The 21,659-nt window shown below is 37.7% G+C and overlaps 3 protein-coding genes across 3 annotated transcripts; all 3 read right to left on the reverse strand.

Annotated features, from left to right (window-relative positions):
- Window positions 1–1,064: 1,064 nt before the first annotated feature.
- On the reverse strand, window positions 1,065–2,786 carry LOC111783613 (protein NUCLEAR FUSION DEFECTIVE 4-like). Its single transcript, XM_023664529.1, has one exon. It carries the CDS (start codon window positions 2,784–2,786, stop codon window positions 1,065–1,067), a length of 1,722 nt encoding a protein of 573 aa, XP_023520297.1.
- An 11,937-nt stretch (window positions 2,787–14,723) lies between these two features.
- Window positions 14,724–16,445, reverse strand: LOC111783614. Its single transcript, XM_023664530.1, has one exon. It carries the CDS (start codon window positions 16,443–16,445, stop codon window positions 14,724–14,726), a length of 1,722 nt encoding a protein of 573 aa, XP_023520298.1.
- Window positions 16,446–18,999: 2,554 nt separating this feature from the next.
- LOC111783616 lies at window positions 19,000–19,860 on the reverse strand. Its single transcript, XM_023664531.1, has one exon. It carries the CDS (start codon window positions 19,858–19,860, stop codon window positions 19,000–19,002), a length of 861 nt encoding a protein of 286 aa, XP_023520299.1.
- Between the last annotated feature and the right edge of the window lie 1,799 nt (window positions 19,861–21,659).

Below are 21,659 nucleotides of genomic sequence, written 5' to 3' on the forward strand. Positions count from 1 at the left end.
AGTTACATAGGTTGAATTGAACTTCGATTCAAACAAGTTTTAGGATTGTTGAGTGATTTGGGCATAGGCCAGCCAGGTAAGTGGCTCTATTATTGACTTAGTTGGATAAATTGCATAATGTATGATGAGTCGTGCCCTGTGGCCCCGACACGTGTCGTATGTATGCATGATATGTTAAGTTATGCTATATTGTTCAATGTTATGCTTTGTTATGTCATGTTATGCTATGCCACATTATGTTATGATATATTAAAAGGATAGATCCCATCATGTTCCATGTGTTTTGCATTACCCGACCCCAATAGTGAGATTATTTACTGAGTATTTCTTAAAACACTCAAGCCATGTGCTACTCTTACATTTTAGGTAAAGGTAAGACCCCTATAAAAATGACAACCGCGTCAGGGTGGAGGTCATGAAACCAATGTTAGGGTAGCTGCATTTTTGTCTATTTTGTAGCCTTAGGTTAGATTAGGACATTATTTTGTTTTCCTGATGTTGTCACAGTTGTTACGACATTTATTTTCATTTTATATATATTTTTGTATGTTGTTTTAAAGATTATTTTCATTTTATGAACACTTAAGTCCATGACCTTGTTTATGAATTATTTTAAATGAATGATTGTGCACTTACCAGTTATATGATGTTTGTAATAGCTGTTTGCAGCTTTATTTTAGTAAAAAGGTGGTTATAATTAGGAGAAAAATCATTTTTTTTATACTTCATGTCTGTCCACAAAAAGATCTTCCCAAGAAACTTTTATCTTAAGAGATCATCAGAGATAAAGCCCAATAACTAGAGAGTTCAATTTTTAAAAAGACCAAATCCGTCAATTTAAGACTGAGCTCACGTTTTAGAAGTTTCTCTAAGAATTTTTAAATATTTATATATTTTTTAAATAATTTTTTTTAAAAAAAGTTTGGTCTACATAAATGAAATGAATACTTACATTAAAATGAAAATTAAAAAAATTTAGTACAAAAAGGTGGTGGGATACAAAGAAAGAATCCATCCTCTCACAAAATATGAGCATGAAGGTTTGTAAGACAAATGGTTTGAATTTAATCCTCAATGCTCTTCTTGTTATCTAAGTGATAGAACTCCATTTGAGTTTGTGGAATCCATATCTCTTCGTTAAAGTTCTTATACACATCCCTTTTGTAAAATTCTCGAGTCCTGTAAGCCAACACAAACATAACCAGGGCTCCAAACAATGTCGCTGCAGCCAATATTGTGAAAGACCCACCAAAGCAATGAGCTCCAGTGCAAGTTAACCCCCTCCCCGCAATCTGTTTATGTTCACGTAAAGCTTCCATATCGTACAGCTTCCCGACAACATCCACGTTCAGTATGTAAGACCCAAGTGGGGCTGCCAATTGCCCACAATTGAACAGCGTCGAGTAACGTTTAAGACCAAACATCTCAGATATTACGGCAAATAGCATTGGATTTTGAGCTCCAAATCCAAACCCAATAATTATGGCAGCTAAGTAGACGGAGCCTGGGAAAGGGTAGGCGATGAAAAGCTGGCCAATGCAAGTGATGAGAAAGGCAAAAGCAAAGGTTAGAGGACGAGGCAACTTGTATTTGGTCATGAGGGTTTCTGAGATGAAGCCAGAGAAAACTCGGCCGAAGAAATTGAATATGGAAACCCACGAAACAAGGATGCCTATGGCTCGTTGTGGGTAGCCAAGTGATTCCCCAACTTGACCTAGATTATCTATAGCGGCTAGAGAGGACCCACATCCAGAAAATGTAGCTAAGCAAATAAGAGCCATATCTTTGCTGAACACGGCTTGCAAGATGGTGAAATCCTCCCCTCTTTCAGGCTTGTTCCATATGTTTTGGCAACACGAGGGCGAAACCTCGGGGACTTCCGAACTGGCAGAGGTAGCGAGGGTAGGAGGGTTTTGGTGAAGCATGGAGACTGGGATAGAAGGACCAGCGGTTTGCTTGTTGAGTTTGTAGAGCAACAACTCTTCTCTACATGCGATTAAAATGGGTACGCATAGTAAGCAAACCACAAAGGATGCGCCACCTACGTACCCAGCTTGAGAGAAAACCACTTGTTTTTGTGCAATGGTTAAAAACAAGATGAAAATGGCCAGAAGAATTGAGACGTAAAGTAATTGGTAAAACACTTTGAGTTCATCGGGATGCTTACGGATACGGATGGGTCGAATTGAGGGGAAAAGGATGAGGATTAGGAGAGAGGGGAGCCATGCGAAAAGAAAAACCAGATTGGATGGATCATTGTGGCCGTAAATGGCTAAATAAAGTTGGCTTATGATGGCACCTCCAATACCCACATACCCTTTAAGAAGACCCAAAATGATCCCTCGTCGGTCGGGGAAGTTTCTCACGCTCGTCACCATAATGGCAGTGTTGGCCCAATTTGAAGAATTAGTACTGAAGCAAACCAGAATGAACATTTGCCAGAATTTTGGCTTGGCGATCCGGGCAGTTATGGAGACCCAAATCAAGAAGAAGCCGGTGAAGTTTTGAAATGCCCCAATTATGAAGAGAACCCACGTTGGAGTCACCTCCGCCAGAAGCCCTGCGATAATTCCGATGTTCGACCCGAGATCTTTGGCGAATCCCAATGTGTTAATTTGGGTTTGGCTGTAATCAAATTGAGTTTTTATGACTTTGGAATACGTTGGAAACACGTAAGTGGTGCCGTTGCCGATCATCATTATCAGTCCCGCGAATACACTAAACCATCGTCCTGCTACCACTTGTTTGATGAAAGCCCAAGCTTCTGATCCTCCCTTGTTGCCCATATCTTTTCTTGGTGTCAAGCAATTCAGTGCCTCACTCTTTTAAAAACAATTCAGTTCGATAGTTTGGTGCGCTTTGGTAAATTTTAATGGACAAGAAGCCAAACTCAAACTTCCTCATCTCAACATAACCATTGTTACCCTAAAATAACCCAAATCATAACTACATGCTCTCAGCACCAAAATGAGACATTCATTCATTTGTAGGTTACAAGTTTAATCCCTTCTACTTTAATTAACATTTAATCAAAATTAAGCATCAATTTTTCTTAACCCACATTTAATATCTAATTAATTTATCATTCTAATTAATTTAATTGAATGTGATGACACACAAATTCGGGTAGATACTCTAGACATCGTTGAATTATCATGTTCCTGGTTTGAAGAAAAATCTTGCTTTTTGTATCACAAATAACAGATTCAGGAGAGTATATTCTTTTTGGTCCTAAAGATATTCAAATTCTTTCTTATGTGAAACATGTTGCTGTTGATATCCTGTTCTTTGGAAAAAGAAAAGAAACCTTGTATGTTTTATCGGTTAGAGATGAATATATCAAGAAAATTGGTCATAATGCAAGCTAACGTTTTGGCATGTTCGTTTGGGTTAGGTGAGTTTTTCAGTTGTTGCAGAAAATATCTACAAAAGAACATCANCAGGCTGACAATATGGCAAGTCTCATCGTCTTCCTTTCCCAAGCTCATGGAGTAGAGCTTCAACAGTATTGAAATTCATCCATTCTGATCTTTAGGGTCCAACGCGAACAACAAGCTATACCGGCCTTCAGTACGTGATGGTGTTTGTGGATGATTTCTCTCGTTTCAGTTGGGCATACTTCTTAGAACACAAAAGTGAAGTTTTTTCAAAGTTTATTCAGTTTTGTTACCGATGACGTATTTGTTTAGATTGTTGTATCTGATTAAATATCCTATAGTTAATTGTTAGATTTAGTTATGATTTGATTTAATTTTGATTTGATTTAGTTTTGATTTGATTTAGTTTTTTATTTCTTTACTGGTTTGTTAACCGATTTTCTACCGATTTTTAGGTAGATTCTTTAAATATCTTTTTGTATTGTTTATATATATAGAGAGAGCATTCTTGCACTTCATAGTATAATCTTCTTATCAATCAATCAATCACTCATTATTTCATTAACAGTTGGTATCAGAGCTATTTTCTTAAGTGATCGGTGAGATCAAAATGGAAGGAGAATCCAGTTTTTCAGCTATTGCACCACCAGTCTTCGATGGAGACAATAATCAAATGTGGGCAGTTCGTATGGAGAGTTATCTAGAGGCTTTGGATATTTGGGAACTAATAGAAGAGGATTACGAGGTCCCTCCGCTTCCAGCAAATCCTACTGTAGCACAAATCAAAGTACAGAAGGAAAAGAAGACGAGAAAATCAAAGGCAAAAGCTTGCCTATTTGCCGCTGTATCTCAAATGATCTTCATACAAATAATGTCCCTCAAAACAGCAAAGGAAATCTGAGATTACCTCAAGGTTGAATATGAAGGAGATGAGAGGATTCGTGGAATGAAAGTCCTGAATTTGATAAGGGATTTCAAGTTGCAGATGATGAAGGAGTCGGATTCAGTGAAAGAGTACTCTGACAAACTTCTCAGCATTGCCAACAAGGTGAGATTGCTTGGTTTTGTGTTAAATGATTCCAGGATCGTTGAAAAGCTGCTAGTCACTGTTCCAGAGAAGTTTGAAGCCACCATTACTACTCTGGAGAACACCAAAGACTTGTCAAAGATTTCTCTTACAGAGCTCTTAAATGCTTTACAAGCACAAGAGCAAAGGAGTTCTATGAGGCGGCAAGAAGGGGTGATTGAAGGTGTGCTACATGTCAAGCATCAAAACAACAGCAGGTATAAAAACAAGAAAATTTTCAAAAATCAATCAACGAATGGAGATCCATCTGCCAATTATCAGAAGACAAAAGGAGGAGGTTTCAAAAAATCCTATCCACCTTGCTGCCATTGTGAGAAGAAAGGTCATCCACCATACAAGTGTTGGAGAAGACCTAACACCTTCTACTCCAAATGCAATCAACTTGGACATGAAGTTGTGATCTGCAAAGCCAAAGATCAGGTGAAAGAAGTAGATGCACATGTAGTTGATCAAGAAGAAGAAGAAGAAGAAGATCAATTGTTTATGGTCACTTGTTCCACAGGCAAAGAATCAAGCGAGAGATGGTTGAATGACAGTGGGTGCACAAATCACATGACATATGACAAGCAGTTTATTGAGGAATTAAGAGACACTGAAGTCAAGAGAGTGAGGATTGACAGTGATGAACACTTGGAAGTCAAGGGAAAAGGCACAGTAGCTATAACAAGCTATGAAGGTACAAAATTTATTCGAGATGTTTTATTTGTGCCTAAAATTGATCAAAATCTCTTAAGCTTTGGTCAGCTACTTGATAAAGGCTCTAAAGTGTTGTTTGAGAATAAGCAGTCCTTGATCAGAGATGCTAGTGGCAAAGACTTGTTCAATGTCAAAATGAAAGGAAAAATCTTTTCTCTAAATCCGACGGCCTTTATATCTAGAGTTAGTGCCGCTGAGATTTGGCACAAAAGACTTATGCACTCTCATCATCGAGGTTTGCTTCATATGCAGTCAAAGAAACTGGCAGGACTCGCTGACATTGTTGATGACATGCCTCTTTGCGGTGCTTGTAATTTTTGGAAGCAACATAGGCAACCCTTTCCTAAACAGGCATAGAGAGCCTCGAAAAAACTGCAGCTGGTTCGTACTGATCTTTGTGGTCCTCAGTGAACACCATCATTAAATGGTAATCTTTATTACATTATTTTTATTGCTGATCTAACATGAATGTGTTGGATCTTCTTTATGAAGCAAAAGTCAGAAGTTGCGGGTGTATTTTGGAAATTCAAAGCCAGAGTTGAGAATGAAATTGCATGCTTGATTCAGACTGTAAGATCAGATAATGGCAAGTAGTACACTTTGGAAACTTTTAACAGGTTTTGTGAAGAGGCTGGAATCGAACATCAATTGACAGCACCATGCACTCCTCAACAGAATGGCGTTAGTGAAAGGAGGAATAGATTCATAATGGAGATGACGAGATGCATGCTTCATGAGAAGAATCTTCCAAAACGTTTTTGGGGAGAAGCAGCAAACACTGCTGTGTACTTGCAAAATCGAATATCAACAAAATCTGTGAAGAACCTGACACCATTTGAAGCTTGATATGGTTACAAACCTTCTTTAAAGTTCCTATGGGGGTCTTTGCTTCACTTACATTCCACAGGTCAAGCATGATAAGCTTGACAAGCTCGACAAAAAGGCAGAAGTTGGCATCTTTGTTTGGTATAGCACTATATTCAAAACTTACAGAGTTTTTCAACCACACACTAGTCGTGTTATTGTGAGCCGAGATATTCATTTTATTGGAAATGCGCAATGGAATTGGGAAGAATTGACGAAGGTGAATCAGATTTCTAATGCACCAAGCAATTTAATCTTTGGTAGCATGTTAGAAGAGTCTGAAGATGAACGACTAGAAGAGTCTGAAGATGAATGACAAGAAGAGTCTGAAGATGAACGACAAGAAGAGTCTAAAGATGAACGACAAGATGCTTTGGTTGATGAGATGCACGTGTCAAAGGAGGAGCTTTCGATGATCGAGAAAGACAAAACCTGGGAATTGGTTAATTGACCTCTGAATAGAAAGATAATTGGAGTAAGATGGATCTTCAGGAAAAAGCTTCGAGTCCACAACATCTAAACAAGGAAGAGTGTTAAAAGATCATGTATTTGTTTAGATTGTTGTATTTGATTAAATCTCCTTATAGTTAAGATTTAGATTTAGCTTTAATTTGATTTAATTTTGATTTGATTTAATTTTGATTTGATTTAGTTTTTTATTCGTTTACTGGTTTGTTACCAGATTTTCTGCATATTTTTAGATAGATTTTCTAAATATCTTTTTGTATTGTTTGTATATATATAGATCATTCTTGCTCTTCATAATATAATCTTCTTATCAACAATTCAATCACTCATTCTTTCACTAACAAGTTTAAGTATGCTGTAGAAAAAGAATTTGAATTGAAAATCTAGTGCTTGCGCACTGCTAAGGGAGGGAAATTTCTTTCAAATGATTTTATGTTATACTCCAAGGAGCATGGGATTCAGGGTCAACTGACTTGTCCAGAACCCCCGTAACAAAATGGGGTGGCTGAGCACAAGTTAGCTCATCATACATCAGTTTGCTTGTCTTGGCTGCATGCGAGGAGTCTTCCAAGAGAGTTATGGGCATCGTTTTTTCAAATAGCTTGTCATGTTGTAAATGGCTGCCTCCATGGCCAGGGACGGAATCATCACCATTCGACCTAATTTATCACCGTAAATCCAAAGTGAGTTATTTTCGTAATTTTGGGTCTATTTGTTATGTTCATGTACTGAAACATAATCGAACTAAACTTTACCCAAAAGACAAGAAATGAATTTTTGTTGGCTATGATACTCATAGAAAGCGTTGGTGGGGTATGGATTTGGAAACAAAGAAGGTTATTGTATCTCGTGATGTGGTGTTTGATGAAATTTCATGTTACAAAGACGATGCAGATGGCAGCAAAAGTACAACTACTATTGCACGCTTTCCTAATGATTCTACGTTAGGGAGAGAGAAAATTTTCAATTGCGACAGACATTTAAGCTGAGGAGAATACAGAAGCCACTACAAATATTGAGGTTGGCACAAGAAAAAATCCTCAAAGACAGAAAAAGTCACGAGATCATTTGTCCGATTTTGTAGTTGACAATTTTCTGTTCTATCTTGTTTTTTTATGGGAGATACAAGGGAAAGTGAGCCGAAGTTGTATAGTGAAGCTAAAGGGATTTCAGAATGGGAAAATGCAATGATGGAACAAATTTCAGCACTTGAAAAAAATGACACCTGTGATCTTGTACCCAAGTCTCATGATGCCGATTCAATTACTTGTAAGAGGGTTTACAAGTTGAAGAAAAAAGCTGATGATAGAATTGATAGACACAAAGCTCGTCTTGTTGCTCGTGGGTTCTCTCAGCAATATGGTCGAGACTATGATGAGGCTTTTAGTTCGGTCGCAAGGATGACATCATTACGGACAATCATCTCTTTAGCTGCTAGTAAAGGCTGAAAGTTATGGCAGCTTGATGTGGAAAATGCTTTCTTTTACGGAGAGTTGGATCGTGATATTTTTATGGAGCAGCCGCAAGGATTTACCTCTAAGGAATATCCTGATTATGTGTGCAGACTTAAGAAGACATTGTACGGACTCGAGCAAGCTCCTCGTGCTTGGTTTGGTAAGATTGCTCAATATCTTAATTTTTGTTGTTTTAAGTCTTCATGTGCTGATTCGAGCTTATATGTTAAGAAAAAAACAACTGTATGCACCCTGCCCTTACTTTAGGTTGATGACGTGATTATTACTCGTGATGATATTTTTGAAATCAGTAGTCTCAAAGATGTCTTGTCTGTTCGTTTTGAAATGACAAGATTAGGTGAAGCTGATTGTTTTCTGGGTTTGGAAACTAAGAAGTGTGATGGTTATTTTCTCTCTAAAAAAGAATATATAGCATGTTTATTGCAGCGGTTTGGTATAGAGAATTCAACAGATAAAATTACTCCTATATAACCAAATCTCAAATTAGCTAGAAATTAAGGGAAGTCATTAGAAGATGCTACATTCTTTCTGCACCTTGTTGGTAGTTTATTCTATTTAACTATCACAAGGCCAGACATTGCTTTTCAGTAGGAGTTATGTCTCAATTTATGGATAAGCCACATGAGACTCATTTAATTGCAGCAAAAAGGATTCTTTGTTACATCAATGACATTCTAAATTATGGATTCATGTATGAGAAATCAAAGTCATTTTTCTTAAGTAGTTTTGTGGATGCTGATTGGGCTAGTGACGTGAACGACAGATGCTCCACAACAAGTTTTTGTTTTACAGTAGGCTCAGCTGCAATTTCATGGTGCAGTAAAAAGCAAAGCACTGTTGCTTTGTGCAGTTGTGAAACAAAATATGTAGCTGCTACAATGGCTACTCAAGAATGTTTGTGGCTCAAGAGGCTTATTCAAGAAATGGTGACTACTCTCAATCATCCCACTCAAATTAATTGTGATAATCAAAGTGCAATAAAACTTGCTGGAAATCTGGTGTTTTATTCTCGTTCGAAACATATTGAAACTCATTATTATTATGTTCGAGAGAAAGTGCTATCGCAGGATGTTGAATTGCAAAAAATACATACTAATAAGCAAGTTGCAGACATATTTACTAAGGCACTTGTCAAAGTGAAGTTTGAAGTTTTTCGTAAGGCTCTCGGAGTTATTGAGAAATAAGCTTGCACTAAAGGAGGTTGCAGAATTTAGTGTAACTTATTGCTAGTTTGAATTAGTCAAGTTATTCGTTTCTATTAGGAGTCTGTTAGCTTTATTTCTGCAAGTAAATTAGTTGCACGTTAAGTAGTTTGGTGCAAATCGGTTCAGTCTTTATAGAAGTTATTTCAGTTTAAATAGAAGTCTTACCGTTAGTAAAATACACCTATAGTACAACACTTCATATTTCAGTTTTCTCTGTATTGTCTTTCTTGAGTAATAATTTCAGATTTATTCATGCTTTTGAGTGTTAGATATTNTTGAGTAATAATAATTTCAGATTTATTCATGCTTTTGAGTGTTAGATATTGTGTCATGGTTCTCTATCCTTTAATTTAAACTCTAAGAGTTCCCTTATGCCAAGCTGTGAATGACTCGTGACCTACGAGGAGCTACCTCAAGAATGGCTTATGGGACTACTTGGTATCTTACCTAGGAAGTGAGCTGCAACCCCCTAGGTCCATAATAGTCCACCTCATNAGCTGTGAATGACTCGTGACCTACGAGGAGCTACCTCAAGAATGGCTTATGGGACTACTTGTATCAGTAGTCTCAAAGATGTCTTGTCTGTTCGTTTTGAAATGACAAGATTAGGTGAAGCTGATTGTTTTCTGGGTTTGGAAACTAAGAAGTGTGATGGTTATTTTCTCTCTAAAAAAGAATATATAGCATGTTTATTGCAGCGGTTTGGTATAGAGAATTCAACAGATAAAATTACTCCTATATAACCAAATCTCAAATTAGCTAGAAATTAAGGGAAGTCATGAGAAGATGCTACATTCTTTCTGCACCTTGTTGGTAGTTTATTCTATTTAACTATCACAAGGCCAGACATTGCTTTTCAGTAGGAGTTATGTCTCAATTTATGGATAAGCCACATGAGACTCATTTAATTGCAGCAAAAAGGATTCTTTGTTACATCAATGACATTCTAAATTATGGATTCATGTATGAGAAATCAAAGTCATTTTTCTTAAGTAGTTTTGTGGATGCTGATTGGGCTAGTGACGTGAACGACAGATGCTCCACAACAAGTTTTTGTTTTACAGTAGGCTCAGCTGCAATTTCATGGTGCAGTAAAAAGCAAAGCACTGTTGCTTTGTGCAGTTGTGAAACAAAATATGTAGCTGCTACAATGGCTACTCAAGAATGTTTGTGGCTCAGGAGGCTTATTCAAGAAATGGTGACTACTCTCAATCATCCCACTCAAATTAATTGTGATAATCAAAGTGCAATAAAACTTGCTGGAAATCTGGTGTTTCATTCTCGTTCGAAACATATTGAAACTCATTATTATTATGTTCGAGAGAAAGTGCTATCGCAGGATGTTGAATTGCAAAAAATACATACTAATAAGCAAGTTGCAGACATATTTACTAAGGCACTTGTCAAAGTGAAGTTTGAAGTTTTTCGTAAGACTCTCGGAGTTATTGAGAAATAAGCTTGCACTAACGGAGGCTGCAGAATTTAGTGTAACTTATTGCTAGTTTGAATTAGTCAAGTTATTCATTTCTATTAGAAGTCTGTTAGCTTTATTTCTGCAAATAAATTAGTTGCACGTTAAGTAGTTTGGTGCAAATCGGTTCAGTCTTTATAGAAGTTATTTAAGTTTAAATAGAAGTCTTACCGTTAGTAAAATACACCTATAGTACAACACTTCATATTTCAGTTTTCTCTCTATTGTCTTTCTTGAGTAATAATAATTTCAGATTTATTCATGCTTTTGAGTGTTAGATATTGTGTCATGGTTCTCTATCCTTTAATTTAAACTCTAAGAGTTCCCTTATGCCAAGCTGTGAATGACTCGTGACCTACGAGGAGCTACCTCAAGAATGGCTTATGGGACTACTTGCTATCTTACCTAGGAAGTGAGCTGCAACCCCCTAGATCCATAATAGTCCACCTCATCGGGGAGGGGCTACCCTTCCCTTATCTCATCCAACTAAATGGTCTGTACGAGATGGGCTCGCGTTTCCCATGCAAAACGGCTAGGAGCAGTGGATTCTAATCGGGAATCCCTGGTCCCTCATGAAGCTAAGAGACCGTTCATACACTTGCAGCCTAAGGGTACTCCTAAGGTGGTTTGTATGTCGTGGTGGTTTATTAGGCTTCTATGACTTGTCATTCTAACCACAAATCTCTAGACTTAACATAATACTGGATAATGAAAACTAAGTGTGCGTGCAACTATTTTCTAGCATCATCATACATAATTCATGTAAAATAAAAAAATACATGCTCAACGGAGCGATAACATCCATCAAGCTTCCGGAGCACAAAGTTCACAAATTCTCATCTTCCTTTAACCATGAATTAAACACATACATATATAACGGAAGTTTAAAGCATAAGTGCAACACTCAGACGATTCTCATAATGCTTCACATATTACATCCAAACTCGTAATAATCACATTACTAAAATTCAGTCATGGAAAGCTGCCACCTAAGGTAAATTCACTAGCATGCATGCATTCCAAGCAATCCCTACGAGTATTGCTTCCTAAAAATCCGGTGACTTACATGATTGACGCATGCCCTTCATTTAGCGTTTCTACACAAATAGCATTTCTAAAAATACTCATTTTCTCCAATAAGGTCCTAATTCACATAAAAACATGGTTAGGATTAGAATCGGGATAAAAATCGGACAAATAGAAATCGAACAGGCCTAAAAGGAGCTTACACGCACCTTCCGCGCGCCCCGAGTGCCCAAGAGGATTCCAATCGCAGGTCTCACACGCGAGTCACGGACTAGGTTTTGGATGGCAGTTAAGGTTAGACAACGGGTCGACTGCTTCGCTGGGTTGTGGATCGTTACTCGAGTTAGTGGGTTGGGTCAGACCGTCACAGAAAGGACAAAGCTGCATTGCTCCACGTGGCATACGAATCGTGGCTCCACCCAAAACTTGACTCGTGTCCCTCTTTGGTCTCGACACGTTTCTCCTATTGCGCTCCCTCCCCCCCTCCCTCTCTAATCAAATTTTTGGTTAGATTTTTTCCCATTTTCTCTTTTTTCATATCTTTTGATCCAGAATCCAAATCTGATATAGTTTCGTCGGTAAAGTTATAGACCGTGATTTAAACTGGGTCTGGATATTTTTTTTCTTAAACTTTACTTCAACATAGACCAAAATAAGAGAGTTAAAAATAGGTCGTTCGCCTCCTTATAGTTCTTGGAAAGAGACCTCGAAATATCGATATCAGTCACATTTCCCGGGCAAGTTTCTTCACTGATCTTGTAGAGCAATCCTCCTATATGAACATATTCACGAGTCGCAAATGGTGGTCTTGGATCTGAAGAATACCAATAACTCACCTCACGGACCTTCTCGGTTTGTTGACGGAAGAAATGGGACTCCGACCTCTTGAACCTCACTAGAACTCCAAGATAGAGGTCCATGAAACTACATCAAGGTTGAGGGCGAATTCCGGCGGTGGTCCGGTGAGTACTCTGGCCACTCTTTCTTTCTTCTCTTCTACTTCTCCCAACTTTCCAACTTTTCTTTCTTTTCCACGTATTGTGTTAAGACCAATCAAGACCCATAATGGGCCCAAGGACAAAATGACCCATAAGTTGTTATTATTAGGAATTGTTGGGATAGGATAGCTTATGAGCATGATTATTTTAAATAGCTAGAGTGCATAATTAGAATGCTAAACTCAGCATATTGATTTGCATGTTAGAAGAATAGTGTCAAAAGACTACATTCTTCCATGATGAGAACTAAAAGTTTTAAGCTATATAAGAAGATTTTTGCTATGTTAGAAACTTTGATTTTAGTTAAAACACTAATAATAGGATTTCAAAATTTAAATCCTTGCACAAACTTGAATAAGAAAATTATGATAAGATTAGAGCACTAGAACAAGAGTTATGTCACAATTATCATGTTAGGACATTTTCAGTGAATCAAAGGCCAATGGATCGTGAGTTATGCTTAAAGAACTGAACTTCAGTGCACCTAGATTATAATTAATCCCATGAATTAGTCCAAAAAGTCCTTAATACAAGTACCTAGTTTACAATTATAGCATGTAGGAGAACTTGGAAAGCTTATCTTGCCTATTAGCAGTGGTGAATGATATCACTAGAGCCAAGACCACTTCATATTCCCTCTAGGAAATTATTAATACTAAGGGACACAAATAGACCTAAAAATACCATGTTTAGTGGTAGCTTCATGATGAGTACTATTGAGTTTGACTCAGTTTGGTCATAGAGGTAGTGCATTGAGGTTGTTTAGTGTTAATGCTTTTATCATGTATGGAAATGGTTAAGAGTCTCTAAATAGGATTTTTTTCCATAAACCCATCTCAAGCAAGAGAATGGGCAACACAGGTAGACTCAGTAGTTTGTCTCCACACGAGGTCTTTCCTCCATTTTAGTGTGACGTTATGGTTTGTGGAAGGTTACCAACTATCCTTTTCATAAATGATGTTCAAGATTGATGATGCCATACCATCCTTCATGTTATTATGTTTGATGAGGTTGCTCCTCTTCAATTTAGGATACCCATAATTTACTTCCTAAGAAATGTAAGCTAGTTAAGTAAGTTGTTCACTCTAAAGCTCAATTAGGCCCTTCAGGAGATCCTACGACACCAGGTTACGTGAACTTCCTCTAAACCACATTTTGGTTTATGGCATGCATGGAAACTACCTTAGGTACTTCAGGAACTCCCAAAAGTTGTACAACTTAGGTCTGAACTTCCTAGATTTTAGACGAAAGCCAATGATAGCTAACTAAGTCATGGATGCAATTAAGAACTTATAAGTAGATTACTTATTGAGTTTATTTATACCCACAAGATATTACCTTTTTCGTTTTTTAGGTGATAGTTGATTTATTAGTCTAGGTGGAAAATTTGTGGGAGTTATGTGGCCATGAAGGAGGCTTTTCCTAGGGCGTCAGTCTTTTTGGTACTTGATTTGTATTTTGTTTAATTAAATCTCAAATGGTACATTCGATATCTATTTGTCAGTCCTCTTGCAATTTTTGATTTGAAGTTTCAGAAAACGAGTCACGGTAGAACATAGATGTAAGTCATGATTTAGATATTTTATGTTTTGAATGTATACTTTGTTTTTGATATGTTTGTTAATGATTTCCACAACCTACTTTTTGTAAATTTTTGTTGAATTATATAAAAATCTATTTGATTAACTATTATTTTTAAATTATAGAAATTATCGAGTCGATTTTCATTCTAAGTCAAGAGTGACCGTCTCGATTTTGTATATGGCATATATATGGCATATCAAATGTAAAGTATGTCAATGGTAAGAAATAAAAAGATAGTTGATATTAAATATATCAACCACTAATGTTCCAAAACCATTAAATTTCAAACTCCCTTCTCCCATGTCCACAATTTGTTTTACTAGTCATGCAACTTTCTTGATAATAAATTTATAAATGGTCACCTATTAAAGAAATCCTTATAAAAGAATGAAACATCAACCACACAAAATCAAAAGGCTAAAACTAAAGTAGAATGTCCTAAAGTAGGTATGCTTTTGTTGAGTAGTTTCTCTTATTTACTTTGATCATGAGTTTTCATTTTGTGTTCATTGTTCTTATCATCGGAAGAATATAATTCTACGTTCGAATGCTTAACCTCCATGTCATCTCTGTATTTCTTATATACATCTCCTTTGTAGAAGTCTCGAGTTCTATAAGCTAGCACCAATGAAGCCATCGCTCCAAACAAGGTCACTGCAGCCAAAATCATGAACGATTCACTAAAGCAATGAGTTCCAGTGCAAGTTAGGCCCTTCCCGTTCTTCACATTTCCAATTTTAGTGGCTTCTGCATCGTAAAACCTCCCTATTACTTCCACATTCATTATATAAGATCCAAGTGGGACAGCCAGTTGCCCACAGTTGAGCAGTGTCGAGTAATGTTTGAGGCCGAAGAGATCAGAGATTATGGCGAATATCAATGGAGTTTGGGCTCCAAGGCCAAACCCAATGATCAACGAAGCTACATAGACTGAATTTATATAAGGGAATGCGATGGAGAGCAAGCCGATGCAGGTGAAAACTTGGGTAAGACCGAACAGGAAAGGGCGGGGTAATTTGTATTTGGTCATAAGGGTTTCAGAGATGAAACCGGAGAAGACTCGACCAAAGAAATTGAATATGGAAATCCATGAAACCAAAATACTTATGGAATGATTTGGATATTTAAGTGACTCGGCGATCTGCCCAAGATTGTCAATGGCTGCAACGGACGACCCACATGCAGAAACCGTTGCTATGAAAATAAGAGCCATATCTTTGCTTAGAAGAGCTTGCAAGATGCTGAAATCTTCTCCTCTTTGCGGCTCCTTACATACATTTGAGACACTCGGCAAAGAAATTTTTGAAATTTCCTTAAGTTGTTCACGGGGAATCGAAACAACAACAGAAGGATTCATGGTTTGTTTACCGAGTTTGAAGAGAAAAAGTTCTTCTTTAATAGCTATCAGAAGGGGCAGACAAATTAAGACGATGATGACCGCGACGCCACCGGCATAACCAGCCTGAGAGAAAGCAATGTTTCTCTGGGTTATGGTGAGAAACAAGAGGAACACCGCTATCGCTATGGACACGTAAAGCAAGTGGTAGAACACTTTGAGCTCCTGTGGATGCTTTCGAGCTTTGATTGTCCGAATTGGAAGAAAACACAAGAAACATACAATGGAGGGTAGCCATGAAAGAAGGAGGAGAAGATCGATAGAATTTTGGTTGCCGTGGATTGCTAAATTAATTTGAGTTAGGATGGCACCACCGAGGCCAACGAAACCCTTGAGAAGGCCCAAAATGATACCGCGTTGATCAGGAAAATTTCCAACGCTAGTGACCATAACGGCGGTGTTGGGGAAGTTCTGTGAATTAGAAGTAATATAGATGTAAACAAACATTAGCCATAAATGGGGTTTTGGGACGTAGCTAGAAACGGAGAGCCAAATCATAAAGTAGCTGAAGAAATTGGAGGATATCCCCACAAGGAAAAGCATCCACGGAGGAGCCACCTCGGCGAAAAGCCCGGCAAAAACTCCGAGGTTGGAGCCGAGATCTTTAGCAAATCCCAAGGTATTAAGTTGAGTTTGATTGTAGTCAAATTTTGTTTTTAAGAGTTTGGAGTATGTTCCGAACAAGTAAGGTGAACCGCAACCGATCATGATCGGAAAAGAGGTGAACACTGAAAACCATCGTCCTTCGACAACTTGTTTCACAAATAGCCAACTTTGTGTTTCATGGTTGTCGCCCATGGTCACTAACTGGACTATTGGGCGCTAAAAATTTATTATTACTTAGGAATAAGAGGTGTCAAAATTGGCTGAAAATGAGAACGAGAATGAGGAATGAGGAATGAAGAATGAAGAATGAAGAACGAAGAATGAAGAATGAAGAATGAAGAATGAAAGTTGGGAATGAGATTTTGAGTCCCCAATTTGGTGCCCTATAAACCAAATTCAGTTCCAAACATCTTACCTAACGCAACATAGATAGAGTTTAATGATGGAAAATGGTTTCGCAAGCGGAAACAAACACTAACTTCCTCTCCTACACCATATATCTTTTTAGATATGTTCACAACAACATAATTTCATGAAATATACCATTTATACGATGATTTTTGCTACTCCATCTTCCTTTTTAAACTCGTCCTAATTTATGCAAAAGTTTTTCCTTTCTTGAATTCTATACTTTTCTAAAGTTTCTGTGTTTGATTCTACAAACTTTGGCTTTTTATTTTTTAATCTTCTTTAGAGAGAGTTATATTATATTTTGAGTATATTGTTTTGAGTATTCAAATGGTAAATCTACTCTTGACCTCAGCTATTTAAAATTTCAACAACTATAACGGTTTGATCTTGAGTCTTATAAAGTATTGAGTTTGCTTTTAAACTCGTAAAAAGAGTTTGTAGCAATTTTACTCTGATCTTGGAAGGAGTCAAGTAAGATTCTTTTCAAAATTCTCTAGGTACTTGGTGAGTGGAGTAAGTCGAGTTTGATCGAACCAGTGTAAGGGATACAATGTTAAATTTTCTTACTCTTCCCTATTGAACTGTGAAATTAATATCGTGATTTATTCCATATTCTAAGCCTTTCATAATTATTTATTGTTTTGAATAGAGTTATAATGGATCTAAAAAGTTGGATAATTATGAAAATTAAGCATATTTAAATACTTTTTTATTTAAAACCCTATTCTCCCTCTAGAGTTGCCATATCAATCCAATAGGTGTGACATTTGACCACAAAGTTGCTTAGGGTACATCTGATCCTTATGGTTGAGTATAGGATCCTTAAGGTAAATTAGTTAACCACTTTATTTACGCCTATGTCGTGATCCTGTGTATCTTAGAATTATGAGGCGCTACATCGTTTTAGTTCTAATACTGAATGATTTGCTAGGGTCATCGTGGAATAAATTTGATCAATACCGAATTTTTATCCACAAAAGATTATTGGTGAACAGATCCATAACGTCGTGTCAAGTTCTAAGAGGGAGCTATCCTTGTGACTGCCAACTACTAAGTACTCATATGGCCTCGAAAAAGTAGGATATCCATTGGGAGACCCATATTTATTTTAACATATGATACTAGCACATATTAAATTCTATTATTGAGCATAACTCATCCCATTTTCATATGTTTTCCACTTCACTCATTTCAACTTCGATGAACAAAGTTAAAAGTTTTTCTCAAAGAATCTATAAAAATTAAATTCATACCATTTAATTATGAAAAACTTGGTTAAACTTGGGTTTCCAAAAGTTATTTCCCTTCTCTATTTTCTTAAACGAAAGCCCCTTTAAAAGGGGTTTTAAAATGGGTCTACAAACCAGAGGTTGTTGAAGTCTACCACTAACAGATATTGTTATTTGTACTTTCCTTTTTTGGCTTCCCATCAACGTTTTTAAAACATGTTTGCTAGGGATAGGTTTCCACGCCCATGTAAAGGGTATTTCGTTCTCCTCCCCAACCGACGTGGGATCTTACAATCCACTCCCCTTCAGGGCCAAGCGTACTCGCTAGCACTCGTTCCCTTCTCCAATGAATGTGAGACCTCCCTATCAATTCCCCATTGGGGCCCAACATCCTTGCAGGCACACCGCCTCGCGTCCACCCCCCTTCGGGGCTCAACCTCCTCGATGGCACATCGCGTGCAGTCCTGCCCCGACTCAATTCTACAACTCGCGTGAACTCCTATCCCTAAAATCGACCCACAAACGAAACTCGATCACAGTTTTGACCTGTACGCGCCACTGTCTTTAGCTCGGCTTAGCTTCAACATGACTCAGTTCTCCACGACTTCTAATGTGCTTATTCGGGTTGGATTAGGGTTTTTGGACTCCTTCCCTACGCTTTTGGCCCTTGGCCCTTCTAGAGCTATTTCTGACCTTATTGAAGCATTTAAGGTTAGTATGAGTTATAAATTGTCAATTTAAATTATATTTTAAGCTAAAAATGAGATTACGAGCTACTATCCCATAGGTTATGCATGTTATATGTCTTAATATGTTGTCGTGAGTTAACAGTCATGTGATGCATGTAGTAGCAGCTCTATTTCAAAAGAAAAATATTGTCATTTCTGCTCATTTTTTCGATATTTCATGTTCTGTCAACAAAAAAGTCTTATAATAAAGTTTTATGTTAATAATGAAATGAATAATCATATTAAAATGAAATATTAAAAAATTTAGGGATACAAATATTTGAATCTTCCCTGTCAGAAAATATCTTTCTCAAAGGACCCTAAGGGTGTCCTCAAATTCAGTGGGCATGGGAGGTTTGAAAGATTAATGGTTTGAATTTAATCCTCAATGTTCTTCTTGTTATCTAAGTGATAGAACTCCATTTCGGTTTGTGGAATCCATATCTCCTCGTTAAAGTTCTTATACACATCCCTTTTGTAGAATTCTCGAGTCCGGTAAGCCAACACAAACATAATCACGGCTCCAAACAATGTCGCTGCAGCCAATATTGTGAAAGACCCACCAAAGCAATGAGCTCTAGTGAAAGTTAACCCCTTCCCCGCAATCTGCTTATGTTCACGTAAAGCTTCCATATCGTACAGCTTCCCGACAACATCCACGTTCAGTATGTAAGACCCAAGTGGGGCTGCCAATTGCCCACAATTGAACAGCGTCGAGTAACGTTTAAGACCAAACATCTCAGATATTACGGCAAATAGCATTGGATTTTGAGCTCCAAATCCAAACCCAATAATTATGGCAGCTAAGTAGACGGAGCCTGGGAAAGGGTAGGCGATGAAAAGCTGGCCAATGCAAGTGATGAGAAAGGCAAAAGCAAAGGTTAGAGGACGAGGCAACTTGTATTTGGTCATGAGGGTTTCTGAGATGAAGCCAGAGAAAACTCGGCCGAAGAAATTGAATATGGAAACCCAAGAAACAAGGATGCCTATGGCTCGTTGTGGGTAGCCAAGTGATTCCCCAACTTGACCTAGATTATCTATAGCGGCTAGAGAGGACCCACATCCAGAAAATGTAGCTAAGCAAATAAGAGCCATATCTTTGCTGAACACGGCTTGCAAGATGGTGAAATCCTCCCCTCTTTCAGGCTTGTTCCATATGTTTTGGCAACACGAGGGCGAAACCTCGGGGACTTCCGAACTGGCAGAGGTAGCGAGGGTGGGAGGGTTTTGGTGAAGCATGGAGACTGGGATAGAAGGACCAGCGGTTTGCTTGTTGAGTTTGTAGAGCAACAACTCTTCTCTACATGCGATTAAAATGGGTACGCATAGTAAGCAAACCACAAAGGATGCGCCACCTACGTACCCAGCTTGAGAGAAAACCACTTGTTTTTGTGCAATGGTTAAAAACAAGATGAAAATGGCCAAAAGAATTGAGACGTAAAGTAACTCGTAAAACACTTTGAGTTCATCAGGATGCTTACGGATACGGATGGGTCGAATTGAGGGGAAAAGGATGAGGATTAGGAGAGAGGGGAGCCATGCGAAAAGAAGAACCAGATTGGATGGATCATTGTGGCCGTAAATGGCTAAATAAAGTTGGCTTATGATGGCACCTCCAATACCCACATACCCTTAAAGAAGACCCAAAATGATCCCTCGTCGGTCGGGGAAGTTTCTCACGCTCGTCACCATAATGGCAGTGTTGGCCCAATTTGAAGAATTAGTACCGAAGCAAAACAGAATGAACATTTGCCAGAATTTTGGCTTGGCGATCCGGGCAGTTATGGAGAGCCAAATCAAGAAGAAGCCGGTGAAGTTTTGAAATGCCCCAATTATGAAGAGAACCCACGTCGGAGTCACCTCCGCCAGAAGCCCCGCGATAATTCCGATGTTCGACCCGAGATCTTTGGCGAATTCCAATGTGTTAATTTGGGTTTGGCTGTAATCAAATTGGGTTTTTATGACTTTGGAATATGTTGGAAACACGTAAGTGGTGCCATTGCCGATCATCATTATCAGTCCCGCGAATACACTAAACCATCGTCCTGCTACCACTTGTTTGATGAAAACCCAAGCTTCTGATCCTCCCTTGTTGCCATATCTTTTCTTGGTGTCAAGCAATTAAGTGCCTCACTCTTTTAAAACCAATTCAATTCGATAGTTTGGTGTGCTTTGGTAAATTTTAATGGACAACAAGCCAAACTCAAACTTCCTCATCTCAACATAACCATTGTCTTTTTGTTACCCTAAAATAACCCAAAGCATAACTACATGCTCTCACCAAAATAAGACATTCATTCATTTGTTGGTTGTGAGTTTAGTCCCTTCTACTTTAATTAACATTTCATCTATCAATTTTCCTTAATCACATTTGATTTCTAATTAATTTCTCATTCTATGTGGGAAAGAAAGTTCTCGAATATTAATTTATCAATCTGACTGACCCCCTTATGACCGGACAGCTCTCGAAAGCTCCTTCACCTCGACCGGTTGCAAGCAAACACCTAAAAAAGATAGGAAGATAAGGATGAGTATAAAAATTATACTGCCTACTTGTAGGCTCTATTCACATCCTAAGCTTAAAAGTTTGCCACAGAGTTCACAAATTCTCATCCTTCTTTCGGCATGAATTAAACACACACACATATATATATATAACGGAAGTTTAAAGCATAAGTGCAACACTCTACCATTCTCATAATGCTTCACATATTACAACCAAAATCAATATAATCACATTACTTCAATTCATTCATGGAAAGTTACCACCTAAGGTAACTTCACTAGCATGAATAGCGTTCTCTACGAGTATTGCTTCCTAAAAATTCGTATCGTGACGTACATAATTGACGGATACCCTTCATTTAGCATTTCGACACATACTTTAATTAACATTTCATCAAAACTAAGCATCAATTTTTCTTAACTCACATTTAATTTCTAATTAATTTAATTGAATGTGATGACACACAAATTCCAGTAGATCGTTGAATTATCATGTTCCTGGTTTGAAGAAAAATCTTGCTTTTTGTATCACA

The sequence above is a fragment of the Cucurbita pepo genome, chromosome LG20 (assembly GCF_002806865.2).
Source record: "Cucurbita pepo subsp. pepo cultivar mu-cu-16 chromosome LG20, ASM280686v2, whole genome shotgun sequence".
Lineage (NCBI taxonomy): Eukaryota > Viridiplantae > Streptophyta > Magnoliopsida > Cucurbitales > Cucurbitaceae > Cucurbita > Cucurbita pepo.